This window comes from Gallus gallus, chromosome 1 (assembly GCF_016699485.2).
Source record: "Gallus gallus isolate bGalGal1 chromosome 1, bGalGal1.mat.broiler.GRCg7b, whole genome shotgun sequence".
Lineage (NCBI taxonomy): Eukaryota > Metazoa > Chordata > Aves > Galliformes > Phasianidae > Gallus > Gallus gallus.
This window is the reverse complement of record NC_052532.1, coordinates 112,040,042-112,060,639: the sequence shown is the minus strand read 5'-3', so window position 1 is coordinate 112,060,639 and position 20,598 is coordinate 112,040,042. Positions and strand designations below refer to the sequence as shown.

At 35.0% G+C, this 20,598-nt stretch overlaps 1 protein-coding gene across 14 annotated transcripts in view; it reads right to left on the bottom strand.

The window, feature by feature from the left end:
• CASK (calcium/calmodulin dependent serine protein kinase) overlaps positions 1 to 20,598 on the bottom strand; it is a 195,396-nt gene that overhangs the window by 21,489 nt on the left and 153,309 nt on the right. For 6 of the 14 annotated variants that reach the window (XM_015301649.4, XM_015301645.4, XM_025145955.3 and 3 more), the window contains 8 exons: positions 18,453 to 18,530; positions 17,088 to 17,168; positions 12,716 to 12,904; positions 12,134 to 12,212; positions 9,142 to 9,227; positions 7,911 to 7,979; positions 1,921 to 1,989; positions 546 to 581 (listed from right to left, as the gene is read on the bottom strand). In XM_015301649.4, the coding sequence (XP_015157135.1) occupies positions 546 to 581; positions 1,921 to 1,989; positions 7,911 to 7,979; positions 9,142 to 9,227; positions 12,134 to 12,212; positions 12,716 to 12,904; positions 17,088 to 17,168; positions 18,453 to 18,530 (687 nt within the window). The remainder of the gene's footprint in view (positions 1 to 545; positions 582 to 1,920; positions 1,990 to 7,910; positions 7,980 to 9,141; positions 9,228 to 12,133; positions 12,213 to 12,715; positions 12,905 to 17,087; positions 17,169 to 18,452; positions 18,531 to 20,598) is intronic. The other 8 variants (XM_025145956.3, XM_025145957.3, XM_040664868.2 and 5 more) reach the window with 3 other exon arrangements.

Sequence of the window (20,598 nt, the reverse complement as noted above, 5' to 3'; positions counted from 1 at the left end):
ATCCACATCCTTTGGATGAAAGATCTTTTTTTGGCCTGTGTGTCTGTGCCTTAGGACTGAAAACATACTATCTTCAGACTTACCAGCTCTTAATACAAACTGTCCTTCATGTATTTCTTTGAAAAGCTTTGTTAATGTTAATAACTAATAATAAATCAACTCAAGAAATAGAAGCTCTGTGTTTTAGAGTATTATGCACTTGCCCTTCATTTCAGCTAAAACACAACACTGAGCCTTTTCTAAGATGAAAATCTGCATAAGTCACATCTTGCTTACACAACATATCATATTAAATTTAAAATTACTTTATAACTTTTGCATATACAGACACATGAAAAAAATGCTATTTTGAATTAGCCACAAACAAATGAGTTAAAAAGAAAAATGAAACAAAACAAACAAACAACAACAACAAAAGAAAACACACAAATTTTCCAAGCTTAAATGTTTTAGTCCAGCACATACAGAATATGAAGGGAAAAAGATAAGCAGGGATGTTCACTAGCAACTAAATTTATACATTCCCATGGAGGACAGCTATTCACCTGTCGTCCTTTTGGTTGTGTTGTCGACGGCAAGTCCTGCAGAATAAAGCCAACCCAGGAAAAGAAATTTTCATTTTACTTGTTAAGAGCATACAACACCATTTGTTAGTGATTCATACTACATTACGTTAAGGTGGTAAGTCAGACAAAAATATAAAGCATTGACCCGTTTTTAGAAAAACCTTTTTCTTAAAGAAAAATCAAACTCAGGCTGTTTAGCAGCAAGCTGAAGAAAGCAGGTAAATAGTTTAAGCAGATAGAGAATGTGCTCTTTAATATACAATTCAGCATCTTCAACACAAAAGCACTGTCAAGTGAAAGAGGCTCTTTATATGAATGCCTTTCCCACTTCATATTTCATCTTGTTTTTAAAAGACAAGAATGACTATAATAAATAGTAAAGATTTTATGGTTAAGAATAAGTTGCACCAAAGAGTAAGATTATAACTAGTAGTCATATTTTTATTTAATTCACAAAAATTTCTTAATTTTTTTTTTATCCACACAATTATTTCTCATTATATTAATTAATAAGTACTTTACCTTGCAGTAAGTAATTTCTCAGGTGTAATGCTGTGATTTTTTTATTAATTAAAGGACTTGTTACTCTTTTTTTTTTTTTTTTAGCTAGTTCCATGACTCATGATATTGACAGCACTCTTACTAAGGGAACTTGCAGGTACAGTTACTACATTGGTCTGAACAACGACAAATGGTAAACAACACAAATTTTAACACTACTATACATTAGAAGAACAGGAGATAACAGCACCTTTCTATCTGAATACGTATGAAACAGAAAGTACTTTGTGTTAAAGATGTGATGATAATAGCTTGGTTCGTAGTGCAATTTAAAGCCTTTTGCTTTTCATATCCAGCCAAGGCTTGTATTTCACAAAGTATGTGCACGTACCACAACAGCAGAGGGCACACCAATTCGTTAACTCAGATAGCGGAAACCAGTACACGTTCCAGAGGTCGCTCAAAACACAAAGCTTATGGAGTCTAACAGGTCTTGATGTATCAACTGCACAGTTACGTGTTCTTCAAACACTGCTTCTGAAGTTTAGGATGGAAATAAGACTTCCACTTGAAACCTTTTGTTAGCCTTGAGGATATTGCTAACTATGATTTAAGACTGACCAAAGTGTCACGTTACAGTTATTAACATTTAACTCACTGTATGGCCTTTAATGAGAAGAATATGTTGGAAAAAAACTCTCAGAAAACAAAAATGGGGAGTTACATATGTAATAACGTTGGTTCTATCAGAAGGACAAAATTTTCCACTGACCACACGATAAGTATAACAGTAATGGCAGATGAGCACCAACAAAACTTTCACACTCTCTTTGTGTGGAACTGGAAATCTTACCGAAACAGAATTGTTAGTGCTGCTATGGCCATTAGCTGGGGACTGTCTGGATGTAGAGGGGGAATCTCTCTGAAATAAGACACAAGGTTCATTAACAACACAACACTATCACAGGAACACAGATAAATTTTTAAAAGAACAGTTACATCCACAGCCTTATAACCATTTTTTGCTGCTTTGTCTGTGAAAGTTTCCACACTACTGTGTAAATTTGAAGTTTGTTCATAGTTTGAGATTGACGTTTGACGTTTTGATGTGTCTTATGCAATAATTATTTTTATGCTGCCTCAGCAGCTTTTTAGTATCTGGGAATTCTTATATGTTCTGTGGCTGACAACACTGAAGGCCATTAATCATATTGTTGCTTTTGCTAAAGCCGATTACCTAAAGTTATACGCTGCATACTTGAACTACAACAAGGAACGTCTCATTTTAAAGAAGCTTCTAAATCTTTTTTTCAGCTATGTGGAGGTCAGTGTTGATCACCTACTCCTTTAGATATAATACTCTATAGTGTCTCTGCTAACACAGGAGCAGGAATCTGGACACTCTCTCCAGTCTTCTCATCCATTTTACAGCGTATTAAGTTTTTTTTTTCTTTTTCTTTTTTTGTCCTCTAACATTCTTATGAGCTTAAGAACATTAAACTTTGCAAAAATATATCATTTAAAAAAGCCACCTTTCTTAACTCACACTACCACTGTGATCCTACATTTCAATGAGGAGAAAGCAGATGCAGAAATTCTACAGAAGGGATGATAGGACTTTCTGACTAGGTCTTGCAGAGACAAGAGTCGCTTGCTGAGCCATCTTCTTCACATGCCATTTTGATCATGATGTCCTTAATTCCATAATATCAGGCAATTGAGTTTAACTAGACACATCTTCAGAAAATCAAATAAGTCACTAAAACATCGAGACAAAAATTATAATCTCCTATAGCCCCAAAGAAAATTTGGAATATAATATCCCATATCAAGGGTCAACTGAGGAATGACTGGTAACTTCGTGTAACATCAGGGATAGTAGATAAAAGAGGTAAAACAGTTTTCAAAGAACACAAAGTTACCCTGCCACATTTTATCAATAAGAGTGCCTTTTGTGAACAGATTAAAAAACAGAATTGGAGCTGAACTATTTATGCAACAGCATTAATCAGGTGAAGGTCCACTAATATATTCTCCAACTTCTATTAATTATGTGGTAGCACTCAGCTATTTTAAAGCACACATATGCAAAAATTAAAATGGCAAGCAATACTTTACTTTTGCTGCCTGTATTCTTGATGTACAACAAACTCATCTAGGACATGCACTTTTTTTGGACTCATTGCATGTGATTTCATAAAGTTCAGATACAGCTATCTGAAAGTAATATAACTGTAAAATCATTTAGGTCTGTGTACTTCTGCTGCACATGTAAAAACAAAAAACTCATTTGGTGCTAAAAGTTGTTTGCAACACATAATAAACTGGATGGAATCGGTTCTAATGATACTTAGAAATCCAGCACAAGTTCCAAATAAAATACTGATTACTGCAATAACCAATTATATTTGCTCAAAAAACCATTATTCCTTTTTCAGGGAATTGCATATTGGCACCACCTTTGTTATCACAAAGCAGCTAAGAGATACTTCTTTGCAAAAAAGCAGCAAGTTCCTTCTTTCATAAATAGATCTTCTGCTTGCTTAGCAATTCAAGCTCTATCAATTTCACTCATTTTCAAAAAGAGATGGAAGGATGAAATTTACTTCTGTTATTGTTTTGTTGTTGCTGTTGTTGCTGCTTTATTTTTAAAACTAGTTCGTTATCATCTACTAGTCCAGTAATGGTTTGGCAGGGAAAGGTTTGGAAAGTGACGTAAGCACCCAATTCTTTTGGAGAAAAACATGTTTAGAGTAGTGACGCTATTTCTGGACACTCTTGAAGGCTTCTCCCTTTAAAGGAAATTTCTTGGTTTGAGAATATTTTGATTTTATTCCTCCAACAATTCTCAACATTAGACAGAACACTATTCAGAGAAAATGCTTGTCAAAACATACTGAGGAAAATAAACATTTTCAGTGCTATCCGTGATTTCAGTACTAATCGTAAGAAACTGCAGTTGTATCGAACTAGTCAAGAAGTATATGCAGAATTTTTAAATATTTAGCTAATTCAGACACATTTTCAAATACATTTAGGTTCCTAATTTCCTAGGGACCTAAGCTTTCTCTCCAAAAAGACTCAAAATCTTAGAGAAAAAGTAAAAAGCAATGAGTAGGGAGATTCCTGTAGAAAGTTAGGGCTGCTTAGACCTGGATTGGAATACTTCATCTCTGATTCTGAGTTTGTTCCTCCAGTGAACTAGACAAATCATGAGTTCCTCTAGTCAGAATCTTTTCTGGATAGATCCTCTAGTCAAAAAAGCACTCAGAGGATTAAATGATTCTGAGTATCGTGGAAATGATATAATATTTCAGTACTACTTGAACATCTAGAATTCCCAATCTTATCTAGCCAGATGCTAAATAATAAAATGGTAGACTTCAAGATAATCACTATTTAGTTCATGCATCACAGCTGAAGTCTTAGAAAATACAACTGCAGTCATTTCCAAATGGTGGCAAAATTACTTTCACATTGACTCCTTGTTCTAGTAGATGGATTCTGAATGACAAAGCAACATGTCTGAGACACAGCCCTACAGAAGAAATCAATTACATCTACTAGATATGGCCCAATCAAATTAGACACACAGACTCACAAAATCATCAGGATTAGAAGGAATGTCTTGAGATCCTCTAGTCCTATCCTCCTGCTAAAGCAGGTTCCCTACAATAGGCTCCACAGGAAATCGTGGGTTTTGAGTTATTTCCAGTAAAGGAGACTCACCACCTCCCTGGGCAGCCTGTTCCATGAACATGTACAAGAACAGCCTCACCAGTAACACCATTGCCAGATCCACAAAAAACAACAACAACAACAACAACAAAAAAAAAAACCCAAAGATTTTCAAAAAATCTCCAAGTGCATTTCAACTCCGGTTTTGCTCAAGCAATTTTTTCTGTAAGTTTGAGATTATAAAAAGGTTGAAGACCACAAAAAGTCTTATGATCTTAGCCCTAATGGCAACATTTCAAGGCTTAGTACATAAATCTATGATTACCAGTGGATTTTAAATATCTCGTATATGTAAAGGCTTTTCTTCCTAATGAAAGAGCTTAAGTGTTTCACAAGATAATCTGAAACAAAGAGTGTTGCTTGCAAGGAAGCTTTTTCTTAAGGAAAAAAAAAAGTACTTCCCTTACCATTCTTACATATCCAACAACATAAGAAGTTAGGACATTCTGTCGGTACAAAGTGAGAATTCAAATGTAGCTAGAGCTAAAGGGCTTCTCAGCTGGATAAAGTACTAGCTGAAATGTATCATCAGCATACACAACTGTTCTAAATTATTACTGAAGTTCGTACTTCTGTAAAAATAATTTTGTAGTGGAAGCAGACAAAACAACATCCCGGCCACTGCATTATCTAGATATCTGAGCCATGTGTTCCATGTACCACAGCAACGACTAAGCAGGTGTTCTCACAGTAGAATGACTGGATCAAGATTTTCCAAAGGTGGAACTCATAAATGCTGTTTTCAAGGAAAGTTTATTCCTAAACAACTTGAAATTAGTCAGTTGAAATTTTGAAAATTGCCCAGGTACACTGAAATACTTTACAAACTACAAGGACAAAACTTCCCTAAATATGGAAAATGGTATAATATTTAGAAAATACCACTACAACATTTTCCTTAGATGCTCACAAAAGAAGAAGAACGTGGCAAGTGGGATTTTAAGAAACATTTAAAAAATAGGTTTCCTCAAAACTAACACCTGTATACCTTTGTATTATAAAGGGATATAAACAGCTATTATATAAGAGCAAATAGGCAGATTATGTCTGATTGTACTAATACTTAATTGTTTATTCAAGATTATCAAGGTGTTTTTTACCCCAATGATATTATTATCATAAAAATTACCTTAAAAAAACCAAAACCAATTACTGATTCTGTTTTACATTCCTCTTCTAGTAAAACTACATTACATCAGCAACCATCTGTGTGTGAAGATGGGCAGGAAAGGAAAACCAACGTAAATTTCTAGAAATACTTGAAATACAGCCAAAAATCACTTAGTCAGTTCTACTAGTACAGACTGAACACGTCTGAATTTATCTTTCTAGAGTGCATAGAAGCTAGTTATCTTGCTAGAGTGCACAGAAGCAAGTTTTCCATGTCCTAAGAATATGACTGAGCAGCCATTTTAAGGCTGTATCAGTGGCAAATAATTTGATTCCTCATTTGAATCACAATTCTGAAAAACTCTGAAAGAAATTCTCTCTGTACCAAAGGACTAAAGATGATTTAATAGCAGAATTTGAAATGTTGTCTTTTTATGAATACTTGTAACAGCTGGGACACCAGTCAAAGTCATAGCTATGACCAAACAAGTGGAGTAGATTTAGGCACCTGATTAATTAAATGCAAAATGCCATGAAGTGTGATAAATATACATTCTGGGTTTTTTTGTTTGGTTGGTTTTCTTCTGACTTTGATCATTCCCAGTTCTAGTGTTTTGTTCAAAGAAAGCAAAGAAAGGTAAGAGTCTTCTGTGAAAAACAGTCATGAAGAACCTAAGAACAGAAAGCTAAGAAATGCTACAAAATTGTCACCTCATGGTATTAAAGTTGTATGCTGCATTTAATTTTCTCCAAATGATCATATTTCCAAGGAGATGCATAGTTTCACCAGTTTTTGTGTTAAAATAAGAGGAAGAGGGTTATCTTTTATTATAACTACTACTTACAGTACAGAACTCAATACATAAATGCATAAGCACACTCTAGAATTTCTATTTGAGTTTTTTTTTTAAAGCCTTTGTGTTTCGTGAAAAACTTTTGTTTTCATATTTATACCTGACAGGTGAAAATTTGTTGAACCTTCTGCCTCTAAAAGCTTCTCGTTCTTGTTGGCTTCCATTAAAAGCACAGAAGGCACCCAAAAGCAGTATATATTTTTTTCCAAACAGATTGTTCTGACAATCACAATAGCTTCTGTGTGTTCTAGCATCTTCTGAGACTCAAAAGCAGTAAGTGTGAAACCACAGCTCCAATTAGGTTAAAGTGCTTGACTTCAACAGGGTTTGTGTTTTCACTCTTGGAATTCTAATTAGGGAATTTTGTGCAGTTAAGTATGTGGCACAGAAAGACTGGCATCATCTACACAATGCATATGCCATCTGTACACTTAAATTGGAACAGTACCTCTCAAGTAGTCATTTTCTAGAATTTAATTCCCTACATTTGTAAACCGGAACATAACTTTGTGAGCAAGAAAGAGGAAACTCGACAATGCTACTGTGCAAGAATCGTAACACCAAGTTTCTAGTTCAACGGGAATTGAACTCCAAATCTGTTTTTCTTCTGTAATGACAAATAGCATTTTTGCATGGAAACATAATATTTAGCCACATGTAACTGTTACAGACAACCATCACAAATTTACCTCAACAGGGTAATACAGAAACAGATTATTCAATTAACCCTTAACAGCCCAAAGTAGCAAAATAATGTTTCATGCTTGAAAAGGGAGGATAGCTCCTCAGCTGAGGAACCTTAATAGACTTCCTGGAAAATGTGTTTAAAATATAATTTTTAAAGGGGCTTCCTAAATGCATCAGTTGAGGATGCCCTCTCTCTCTCTCTCTCTTTTTTTTTTTTTTTAATTTAAGTAGGCTGTAAAGAGTTATTTAAGGTGCTGATGAGATGAATATGAAGGCAAGGCTGAGTAGGTAGCTGAGACCTACTCATGTTCCGTTATCTTTGTTGTAAAATTGGTGTGCGTGATCTAACAGGACAGGCAGAAACAATTTCCCAGAAAGCAGTAACATTCAGCCATCAGCAGGCAGTTAGTTACAGGACTGAGGAACAAATAGGATGGTTCATTAAATTCATTACCTCACAGGATGAAGACTGTGTGCGATAACTTGGCACTATCTTAAAGGTGATACTTCCACGCATTTCCCTCTGCAAAAAGAAAAGCACTTCATTAAAGACTAAAGATGCCTAATATATAATCTTCAAATCACTAATATTTGATAGGAAAGCATTAGTTAGTCTAAGAGAAGTTGTACGCTTTCCTAAAAGAAATATTCAGGGAAGCTGATATGCTATGGCAAATTTGTAATTTCACTTGCAAGTGAATGTTTAGACAATCTCTCACTGATGTAAAGGATGAACATGCATTATCAGTTTGTTCATCTGACCAGTTTTTGAATCTCTACGTACAGCCATATTTTAACTTGAGAAATTCACAGATGTGTAGGTTTCTTCCATGTCAGTCCTTCCTTTGTAGACATATGCTTGTGATCTACACAATCCTTGTTACAAAAGTGACATTTTCTTCTCTCTAATTATGCACGTTAAATAGTGAAAACATATTCACTGTTTCTGGAAAAGCTGCATAGCACTTCAGTAAAGGCAGAAACATAAATAGTCTAATGTCAAAAAAGAAGATGGGGTTTGTTGGTTTGCATTTGCTACATATTCATAATAAGAGGTAAGTGTAGAACAGCAGTATACTCTGGCAACATATTTGCACAGGTATAATTTTTTAAAGAACAGTTGAAATCTAACTGCCACCATATGGCTGACAACCTCAGAACTTGATGTGAACAGAAAGGTAAGGAGATCACTTCAAATGTTCCTGAAGTTTTTCCCTTCCTCTCTGGCTGGCTTATTATGATTCTACAATGTACTGTTTGCCTGGACTTGCTTAAGCTTGTCTGTTAGGAGCTGGGCACAACAAAAGGAATAGTAATTACCATCCAAGATCCCAGAAGTAGGGTTGCAAGCAAAAAAATTATGTTGCAGAATATCAAACTAAGACAAAATGCCATTTTCCTCCAAAAAGCCAGACTGTTGTAGCTTGGTGTATATATGTATGTGTATGTATATATATATATATGTATTTTGTAACACCAATAACCAAGTATTACAAGAGTTTTAAGTTGAAACTCTCAGAACTTATTAACAGCTGAATGCAGAAAGATTCTTCATTACAGTTACAAGTAAGCTTGTTAAAAAAAAATAGAAGCAAAAGGGGATGTCGCAGTACAATTTTGCAAAGTTTTGTAAAGATATTACAAATGCTTTCATGAACAACAGGGGAAAGGTATCAGGCACTTACAAGCATTTTTTGTAGTTGTTCTACTGTTTGATTTGCCACACTGATGCCGTTTATTTCTCGGATTTCATCCCCTACATGTAACGTACCTGCAGAAATAACAAAACACACAATCAACACAATTACTCACACAATCTAAGAATTGTAAGCCAGTACTAATATTCATACAAAGGCATAAATATGTAACTTTTTTTTTTTTTTTTTTTTTTTTTTGCTAGATTCATAAAAGAATGCTGGTAATGATGCATTAGAATCTGTCCTTGAGACTGCAGTCAATATGCCAGCATGAGGTACCCAGGCGCCTTATATAGTATATAGAGAGAAAACATCAGTTTCCTTACAGGTACACTGAAGAAACTCACACACTGAATAGAAATTCCCATGCAAACAGTAGGCTGGCAAAGTTCAGCAGTTATTCAACCAGCATTTTATCAGACTACCGCTTAATGTAGTCTGGCTTCTGGACACTGTCTTAATTTTATTAGTCAGGCTGTTTTTCATGTCTCTGATTTACATTTGCAACAGTTACAGAATGCATTTTCTGCAGATACTCTTGACCACAACTTGAATGTGAATGGCTGGTATGACTACCTACAAGCTCAGATGATGAAACAAATATCCACTCAGTTAAGGCAAGTCACAAACTGACCTCCTTAAGGTGAGATGGAAATGGCATGCCACAAGGCTCTGAGACACTACAAAAGATAAATCAGGGAGGCAGCACCAGATTATCTTCAGGATTAGAAGCAATGTAGGAGACTCTTTTAGATGACAATTTTAGATTTGAGTAGTTCAAGCTACATGATTTTCTAGCAGTTCTCCTTGAAAGCTTCCACAATATTTGCAGAAACATCTTATTTTAAAAATATATTCTTGTTAGAAAGGAGTATACTTGACATTTTTAAATAATTCCATATCAGTAGTTCTCATGGTAGCTATATTTATCCATTCAATTTTGGTACCTTTCCTATTGGCTGTGCTATGTTTACTCAGGACTTAAGCTATCCAAATGTATAACGCATTTGGTAACATGGAATGGATGTATTTCTAGATTAAATGTCTTTGTAAATCAAAATGAAGACAGTTTTAGGAAGTATGTACTTTTGCTCTGCAGAGAAGCATCAGAAATCCTATCCAATTAGGGAGAAGACAGAACAAATTGTGGGAATCCCTCATCAGAAACATTTTATAGTCAAAAGGAAACTCTGTTGCTTGGAAAGTTAAGGGCTGTGCACAAATCACTGTATTCTCACCAAGCCACCACCTGCATTTTGTTGGAATTCAATAAGCCTTGCCAGGGATGTCAGTGTAACTCTGCTTGGGTGAATTTCACATTAAGTCACTTCAAGAATGCAGCACTGACAGTGCACAACTGCTGTTTTTCCAGCGGGGTTAAAGAGGCAGCCAGTAAAGTCCTTTCTCTTCTTTGGAAATCCTACATTTTTAATGCAATATTAAGATCTTTTCTTAAATGAATTTTAAAAATAAATTCACTTTTTAACATCTATGAGCTCAAACCAGTCAACAGGAAAAAAGCGTAGGAGTTTTCTGAAAACAATATTCAGAGCATGAGGGATCTTATGAGAAACCACAGGTAAAATTGAATGGACAACTGAGGTAAGTCAAAGAACAGACACAAAGCAGAAAAACAAGACACAGTCAAAAGAGTTGACTGAGATCTGAGATACAATTCATTTACTTATCCTAAAAATACAGACAAGTAAATTAAAAGACAATTTTTAATAATTGAAATTGGTGTTTCACTTTCATCAAATTGAATTCCCTGGGAGGTGAAAGTCGATAGCATCTTTACAAGCTTATCTTCCTACAACTTTCCCATCTTTTGAATAAGGACAGCTATAACCGACAGGGCTAGATACATCTGATATACAGATGGAGGCAGATTTCACTGCAGTTCCTATTTTGTGACTGTAAATTGTGTGGTTTGTGCTTAATAGTGCTAGACCTGGAATAATATAGCTCCTATAATACTCTCCATAGATCTGTTATCTAGTAATTGCTATTACTGCCTGGCACATCTCCATATAGCAAGTGGAGATAGAAGAAACAATAAAATTAGAAACAAATGAAAGCCACAGACCTTTTCAGTAGGATTCAAAAACATGTTGTACTCAAGATCACTATCATCATTTCCATTGTTCTATTCAGTAAAAATGTTCTATATACAGGCAGTTCAATGACGTGGTAAAACTAAGAGGCAGCTAGAGCACTAACAAAACTAGAAACACTAAATAAATATGAGAGCATTACAGAAACATCGAAATACGGTTCATTTCCACTTAAACCTATGTGCAGAAGAGCTACCTCACTTAGATGAAGCACATATGACATAGGTTAAATTTCCCAAAGTTTCAGAAGTAAAAGATACTGTGTAATTTTAAAGAAGTGAACACAGTTCTAATGGGCGTAGCTGGATTTTTTAACAGGTTTTAAAAGGTTTCCATTATTCCCATTATGGAACAGTCACACAAAACAATCCCTTGCACAGGATCATTACTACCCAAGAACAGTTAGAAGCAAACTTCCTTCCTAAACTAAGGATTTTTTTTTGCTTCGTTTTTTTTTTTTTTTTTAAATTTTTTTTGAGCCTCAATATCAGAAGTACTAAGATCATCAAGAATTGCTTGAAAATGCATGGAGAAGTTTAATTTCTTAGTAGAACAAGGTTTATCCATTTTTGCAAGGAAAAGTACTGTAAATAAGGTAAGGATTTTTTCTAAAGACGATTAAGTATGGCTTGAGAAATTAGTGGCATTTCAATCCCCCACTGAGCTACAATCACATTTCCCTAATTAAAGCCTATGTGAAACATAAAGGGCTGCAATACACAGAGAGAAGGAGATAAAGGCAGTTAACAGGTTCCATCTAGACAGAAGTCCGTAATACCATGGAACAGTAGCAGTCAAAATGAGAAATATACAGTGTTACACAATTAAAACAGAATGATCTAAATAACTATTTATGACATCATTACCTTGCCGGTGAATCATTCCTCCGTGCATAATTCTTGCCACAATGCAATGGTTCAGCTCATTCATTTTTAAAGTGATTCCCTAGGAGAAGAAGTGTATTATACTCCTAACATAAAACATTCAGCAGCATGACTCTTGAGTGGATAAGAACAGTCACTGTTCCTAAAAAGCTTGAAGACAGGATGCATATTATAAGGTAATAAACTTTACCTCTCCTTTAAATATGAGCAATGAAAACAGATGCTATTTGTAAGATGAAGATGCAATAATTTAATAAATCATTGTCTAAGATTCATTAAAAAAATATTATTCTGTATTCAAGTGCAGCTTGTCCAGTTCAGTTTTACATGGTAGAGACTAATCTGGTATAACTACAAGTTTGTTTTTAAACAAAAACAGCTACAGGGGTGCTGCTGCAGCATTTGAACAGAAGAATATATAGACAGGAAGGTAAGTACATACAATGCTGCTGAACTATTTCAACTATACTGCCAACTGCAAGTGCAGAAACTTCTACTGAAATCAATACAATGCCAATCTTTATCAGTACAGAGTGAAGCAGAATACTCAGGTTCTCCACATACCATTGGTTCATCTGTGTTCTTCTGGAACTGCACCAGTCGAACTCGCGTTACATTCTCCATATCCATGTCGCCGTTGGCGCTTTCTGGAGAATCTCCATTTAAGTATGGAGAGGTGGGAGGAGGTGTAACTCTCAGCGCTTCATCACTGTAAACTTCATGTGCCACTACATCATGAGTTTGAAGTAAGGCCTAGAGGAGATTACAGTAACAAAATAGCATCATTGTCCACTATCTCTGATGCTCCCCGCTCATTCTTTATAAATACTTTGGAAACTCTCCAGAAATAAGAGGTAAAACTCAAGGTATTTATGCCTCATTTTCTATACAGTGACTTTTCTATGAAGTGAGTATAAGTTAGAATTAATCAGACTGAAAATCCATGTATACACTGAAACTTCAAAATCTGCATGAGTGAACATAATTTTCTACTGTAGATGCCTCAGTGAGAATGAACTTATTTCGCTCTCCCTTATCTTTCCAATACCTGCAAGGTATCAGAATTAAGCTACCTTTATTTATGTGCATAGACACAGAATTAGGAAGCTACCTTTTTAAGCAAATTATTCCATAATAATTACTTTAGAAAAACAAAAGGGTATTAAGTTTCCATGGTACTTCATTATAATAAGGACAGTCTATGAATCATTACCGAATGAAACAATGAAATACTGTGTTTTTTGTTTATTAGCATAACCACTTCCATACTCTCCCCTTCTGCTAGAGCACAGACCCAGCACAGCTGCACTGAGTTTGAAATACTGGATGAAAATAACAATGTAAAAGAAGAGAATGGCCAAATATGACCTCATTAGTTTTACTTTCTTTCCCAATACAAATAATGGTACAGCAAGTGACTGACTACATGTTATTAGATATATTTGATAAGCAGAACAACTGACTGTGTAAGTATACTAACCTAGGGCAAAGACAAGAAGCCTGCATGGCAGTTAAGAGCATAACATACTAATATAAGATGAAGTTGGACAAAGTATAATAACCATTTCCAAAACAGTATTCAACAGCACCAAGGTTTTTATGATATGTCATTTTACTTTTCTCCAGGGTATCATCTCCAGTTCATACTTGCATTTAACTCTTAACGAGGAGTATATTATAGCTAAATTGCTTCTATCCAAAAAATAAAAGCAATTTATATGTGAATATGTTTGTACTATGCCTGTATTTACTCATCAAGGACCAAACAGAGAAAGATCCCACCACTGTACCTAAAAGGCTGGGCTTCTCAGAGAAGGACTGATAAATAAAGCCTCACAGTATACAGTACAGATATTAGCCGCTACTGCAGATAGGTCAATCTGTATTATAGCTAACATCTTGCTAATTGTCATTTAAATGCTCTTGCAATACCCATCAGTCTTGCAAGACTTAAATTCTTTTTGGCAGGGAAATATGATTCGGAAACATCTCCATCTTCAATTACAATGTTTAAGCAAAACAAAACAAATGGAAATAGTGATTAAAAACCATCCCCACAAGATGTATTTCTTAAGTGGAACCCAAGGCAGAAATGGGATTTTCACGGCCTCTGTTATACTCTTAAGCGTTCCCAAGACAGTGCTTCGAATGTGCATCATGTCATAAAAGATAACTTCATTAACAGTTTAAGTTAACTTTCTTCAAATCAAACCATAGTTGGGAATTCAGCACTGTAATGGTGGAACAGAATTTCCCTAACTAGTAACGCTCTGCTCACATTCTTGCCTATTTTTCCAGTGTTTTAAGACCATCTACATAAATAGTATTTCAGTTAAACATTCAAGTGTACAAGCATTTTATTTACTAATTTATTTAGTCTTCCACTAAGTTGAAACTTGCAACAATTCCTCAACAACTCCTCTGCTTCCATTAGTACTAGTTTAATAATATTTTCTGTTTAAAGGTCTGGACTATAAATCCAAAAAAAAGTCAAACTACTTTAGCTAAATCAATTCTAAATTTGATTCAACTTACAAGTAAACATTCCCAAATAGGAGTCAAATTCTGTTATCTGGAAGCTGTTCGCAGTTGCCCCAAATAAGATGAGAAAACTAATTATTCAACTTCACGCACTTACCTGTACCTGTATTCTCCACCCTTTAATACTGCATTTCTTATGTAATTCGTGGCCTTACGTTTGCTTTGCATGCCTTGCTTTATATTTTCAGCAGTGATATATCTTTAATATGAAACTAAAACATGGTAATTTGAACCCTTTTAAGGTACAGAATTATACTAGATGACTTCTGAATGTTTCAACAAAAAATTTAGACAAATTCACAATCACCAGATATCTACGTATGGCAACCTTATATAATCCATAACACACATAAGAATAAAATAAAACTGAAAAGCCAAAAAAACTTTGAACATGAACATCTCCATCCCAATGAGAGTACTGAAAAATCCACACTTTACTGGCTATATACATAGAGTTATAAAGCTCTACATATAACCTAAACTATAAACACATTTGCATGTGTAAGTAAATGGGATGAATTATATCTCATTATCTTCTAATTCCATACACATTAGATAACAAAAATAATTGCAGAATACTGTTATCATGTATATGTTAACACACACGTTCCTACTTGTCTTACTGCTCTTGTTTCTGTGCATCAGAGCTCAATAATTCACTAACCAGAGCACTGCTCTTTATAATGCTTGGCAACCACACTGAATGTAAACCGACAATACTGTTTTACATATTTATTTCCTTTCATCAGTCATGTTCCATTTACAGAAGCTGAGTACCAGAGAGTATAGTTTGTAGTAGTTTTTAAATTTTTATTTTTCTGTCCATGTGGCTGAGCACCATTCTACCTTGTTGCATGTTCTGTTTCAAGCAGCTATTCCTATTAAATGTTGGCCCAGGTTTGCTATAGACTTTAGGACAGGTATCATCTTGAGGCAGCAACATATCAGCATGTTATAGAGACCAACATCTTCCACCTTGCCCTTGCCCTGAGTGCTCATCAGCTGCTAGGTTATATTGTCTAGCTTCTGGTGTACATCTCCTCAGGTTTAATTTCACCTGCTAGAAGTCTAGCTTGCATGCTTTGAACCCTTTACATGACACAAGCAAAGTACTGTAAGGGAATAATGAGGCGATTCATTTAAGAAAAATACTCCAGAGCTAAGCTAAAATAATAAAATCAATGCACCCAAAGTTACTCTGGCCATCATGCTGGCACATGCAGCTCTCCAGTTTTCATCTTCTACCTGAATATGAGGTTGATTTCAGATCTTTCTTTCTTGGAAATTAGGTATATTCAGCTTTCAGATGAGCAAACTCCACAAAGCTCCTTGCATATCATCCTTGTGTTAGGGAAAGTCACAATTCATTATTTTAAATGTACAACAGTGTACAGCAAATTGAAGAAAACACTGAGTTTGGAATTCATGAATTTTATCCACAGAATAAACAAAAGAAATCCTTTAACCGCTTTCAAAATACTGACCTTAAGTAACTTGCTATAAAGCAAGGACATCCCTGAACTTAGGCCAATGGCCACACACAAGTCAGGCAGACACAATAGGTGCTGATACGTAATGTCAATTCACTAGACTGTACAAGCAATTCATTTACTGTATAATAATGTTAAATGAACTTTGACTTTGCAATGACTTCACAACCTATCATGTTAGAACATACCTTTATCCTAACAAGATTTGTAAAAAAGGAAAAGGAGTATCCCTGCTCTACCTATGGATATCCAAAGAGATTCACCCCTGCCTCAACATACCTCCCAGATCCCTCAAAACAGACCACAACACTTCACCATGAGTAGGATTACTACATACTGCAGACAATAGGCCTTTTCATTGACCTATGGAAGTGTTTAGCAGCTTAACTAGTGAAATAATTTTACACTAGACAAATAACTGCCTGATGCTGCTTAGGAGAAAGAAAAAAAATCCCTCCTGTATTGTCATTATAAAAAGACAGTGAAAATATCTAAAATCAGTAATATGTACCTTCTGTTATCAGCACAGCTTTGAGATTTTTTTGCTGCTTACTCTTCTTAAAACAGAAGTAATGAGAGCAAAATATTTCAATCAGTCTGCTCTGATGAGAACTGGCTTTCTAAAAAGCATTCCTAAAACCTGCTCATTATCTTTGTGACAGCTATAAACAACAGTCTCAATATGCTGTGGTCCCTCAATAGTGGAGACCAACGTTAGTACTAGTAGCTAGTAGTAGTAGCTATTATACCAGTTCAGCAGATTAGAATCATTTATTAATAGGTATATTGTACTGTATACAGTGTCATTACCTGCAGATTTTAGGGAGAACTTAATGAACTAAGTTTTTTAAATGAAAAAAGATATTAAAAAAATAAAATAAAGGCAAGGAGTAGTATTTGCTTACCATGAAATGAGGTTGTGTTAAAATACGCTTTAGCTCCTTTGCATCATTGTTTTCTGGGTAACATGAAATTTCTTCCAATACCTGCAAAACACATACAAAAGACACTCATAGTAACTGACCCTCACACTGCTCAGTTCTCTCAAGGATTATAAAGAATATTTTTGACAGATAAGGGCATGTGAGGCTGTCATCACAAGAGAACAAAACACCTAATTTCAATTTCCTCATTTCCTCAGACATTAACAAAATGTGATGGAAACAGCTGCTCTTTTTTTTTTTTTCAACTGATGGTATTACTTTAACAGCTAAACATGGAGACAGAAGTAAAGCGCTAAGCTATAGGTCACATACATCACCCACCACCAATTGTTACTTTCAGACATCATTTCCGTTTATTAAAACCATCACCTTAAAAGTGGAATTAAAAACAGTCATAAAAATGTCCTCTCCACAAATTAAATGTTTAAAGACAAGAAGTGCATGCTATCCCACCCTCAGGCTCATGTTTTTTTATGAAATCTGGGCCCTCCTTCAGCTTATCACGGGGTGAAGAAGGAGGGAGTTGGTAGGTTATAACTCCTCTGCCTGCAAATCGACACTTTCACCTTGATGTTCAACATGTAACTGCTTGAACAACAAAAGCAGAGCTTTCTGCTTCTGGGAGCAGCTCCCAGCATTAACTGCTGGGAAATATTCTACAGAACTTTGAGGTTTTCATCACTGTGACTTCAGTTATCTCACCGGTTTAAAGTCTTTCTGTCCGTTCCATTTTAATAACACTGTAAACATTTATTTCTATGACATTACCACCCACAACTACATTTATTGCTATCAACAATGGATAATACAACTATTCATTTTTTTTTACTTGTTGCCAAAATATTATTTGCCAGGTGTAAGGAAATCTGTAGTCTAGTTATGTTTTGTAATAAGGGGCCAATTTTACTTCACCTCTAGGTTTGCACTTCATGGAATTATTCATGCCACTCTTCTTTTCTTCCCAATTTAAAGCTGATGCCTAGTAACATACCTAATTTTTTGTGTAGATGTCATATCAGACTTTTGCTGAAGAGATTTATATTGAATGTAAAAGATACCTCATTTACCTAATAAGTATTTCACTTTAATACTGATAGTGCTGCAGCAAAAGTTAAGTAATGAAATTGAATAATACATATATATAATCCTTACAGATACAATGGAATTATACGGGTTTATGCAACATGTTGTGTAACTTAAGCAAGCAGTGGTAGAATTCCAGAATAACTCAGATTATGAGGCAGAATACATATCTTAATAAAGACCATTCCATGTTAAATACAATAAGACTTTCTAGATAAAATATATATATCTTCAAACTATTACCTCTTTGGCTCTCTGTACAGCATCACTTGGAGGATTCCTGATCTGTGGTGAAGATTTTGTGTTTATTTTGTCATAAAGCTGCAAGAACAAGAAAACAAACTATTGAAATCATATGCCACTTTATATAAAGTAAGGATGAGTCCTAATAATATCCGGTTTATGTTACCATGATAAAGATGATAGCTGAGCTGCAAGTTCCACAGCTGTTTTGTATATAAAATGTAACAGCTTAGGGTTTTGGCTTTTCATTTTTAAACATTTCCTGATTTGAACAGTGCCATACACCCAGAGTTTGTATGATGACATGGGAAAGTTCGGGAGGTTAAGGGATTCTGCAAACCTCCCATGCTTTTGGAGCACATTTACAGAAACTATGTACTCTTCAACCAGAAGAGATCTATGAATCCTGAATAAATACATCATACATTCCACTACAAAATCAAATTAAACTGCATATTCTACTTCTCTCAATAAATCAAGCATCAAACACTGTAAACAGTATCTTAAATAAAGCTCAAAGTATGGGAAAATACTCTTGAAGACAGCAAGTTACAAAAACCTAAGTCTTTGAAAGAGAGAATAAGAAACTGTTCCAAGAAAAATATTCACAAAAGAGTACTATTCTTCAAATAGAATCTTTTGGCTTACAATTCCTACAACATAAAGATGGTTACACCTGTAATCATTTTTGGTTAACCAATTTACAATTGTTTTTGTTAGATGAGATATAAGATACATCTATGTTCAGGATATTAGAGACATTTCTTTCACAGTGAAGGTGGTGATATTCAGGGACAAGTTGCCGAGAGAAGCTGGGAAATCTCTCATCCTTAGAAATAATCAAAATTCAACTACTGAACCCCTTGATTAATGTGAACGCACAGATCTAATCAGAATTCTACAGATGTCTTCAGAGGACAGTACTCAAATATGGAAAGTAGTGGGTGGAAACACTCAAAATACACAGTTGACAAGAACCCCAGCATTTACAGTGCTCAACAAGGAGTTCTTGAGTGCTCAATGTTAAGATGATCAAAAAGTGCAGTTTTCCTGTCAGATCTAACAGCCCCATTGGCTGGCAGATGACAGACCTTCAATGCCTAAAATTGTCAAGCTACAGAAATGCCTTCACGCTACTTCGTCACATAAAACACCATTAAGTTTTAGAAGTCAGACAAATTGCAATGCATACAAAAGCAACTAACATTATCTTTCTCCCTGTGGTCCGATGCAAATGTTGAACACATACAAATAAATACAAAAAGAGTGAATGATGTTACTTCCCCTCAAAAACACTGCTCAGAGGACAGTTATACCTCTGTCTTGTGGAAAGAAAAGAGAAGTCAGGATAAATCAGTTTTTTTCACACAAACAGTTTCACCTTCTGCTGCCAAAACACTGCTATACTCAGCAGTCTTGACCACCGCTGAAGTTCTTAAAAGCAAACCTTCCTGTTATCTGATAGTTTAAGAGAAAATTCAGTTGTAAGCACAATTATCCGTATTTACCTTCTACATAAGTAAATTAAACCCACCAAAACTCAAGCAACCCCAAATTACTACGTTTCATTTTTATGCACCTGTTAAGAAAACACATTGACTTTCAGCTGTGTACTGATTGAAGTGCAGGATGAGTTGCTGAAAATGCATGAGATGCAGTGTGATTATTTAGTGTACTTTTCTAACCATGTACTTTTCTTTAATGTGTGACTTTTCTAAGTCACACACACATCTTAAGAGAAATGAAATTACAGAAAAGTTAGCATGAAAATACATACATATATCAATAACCCATGAACAATTCATCCTGTCCAGCTTCACATCTTTATGCATTTCTTGTGTATACTTACAAGAATTTAAAATAGGATGCTCAAGATTGTACAAAAAGAAAAAAAATTAACATTAACTCTTAAGTAACAGTAAAAATGAGGACAGAAAATAAAGATATTTATCTTTTAAAGCACCAGAAGTCCACAAATGGCGAAAGGATGTTACCCTGCTTCACAATTAACCTATGATAGAAAGGTATTTATTTTGCTGCTTCTAATAGTTTTACTGTCACTTGCTGGGACAAATTCTGTCGTATGCTGTGTGTTGTGAAAAAGGAGGATGAAAGGCCGAGAAGTAAATCATTTAGTTTCAGACAA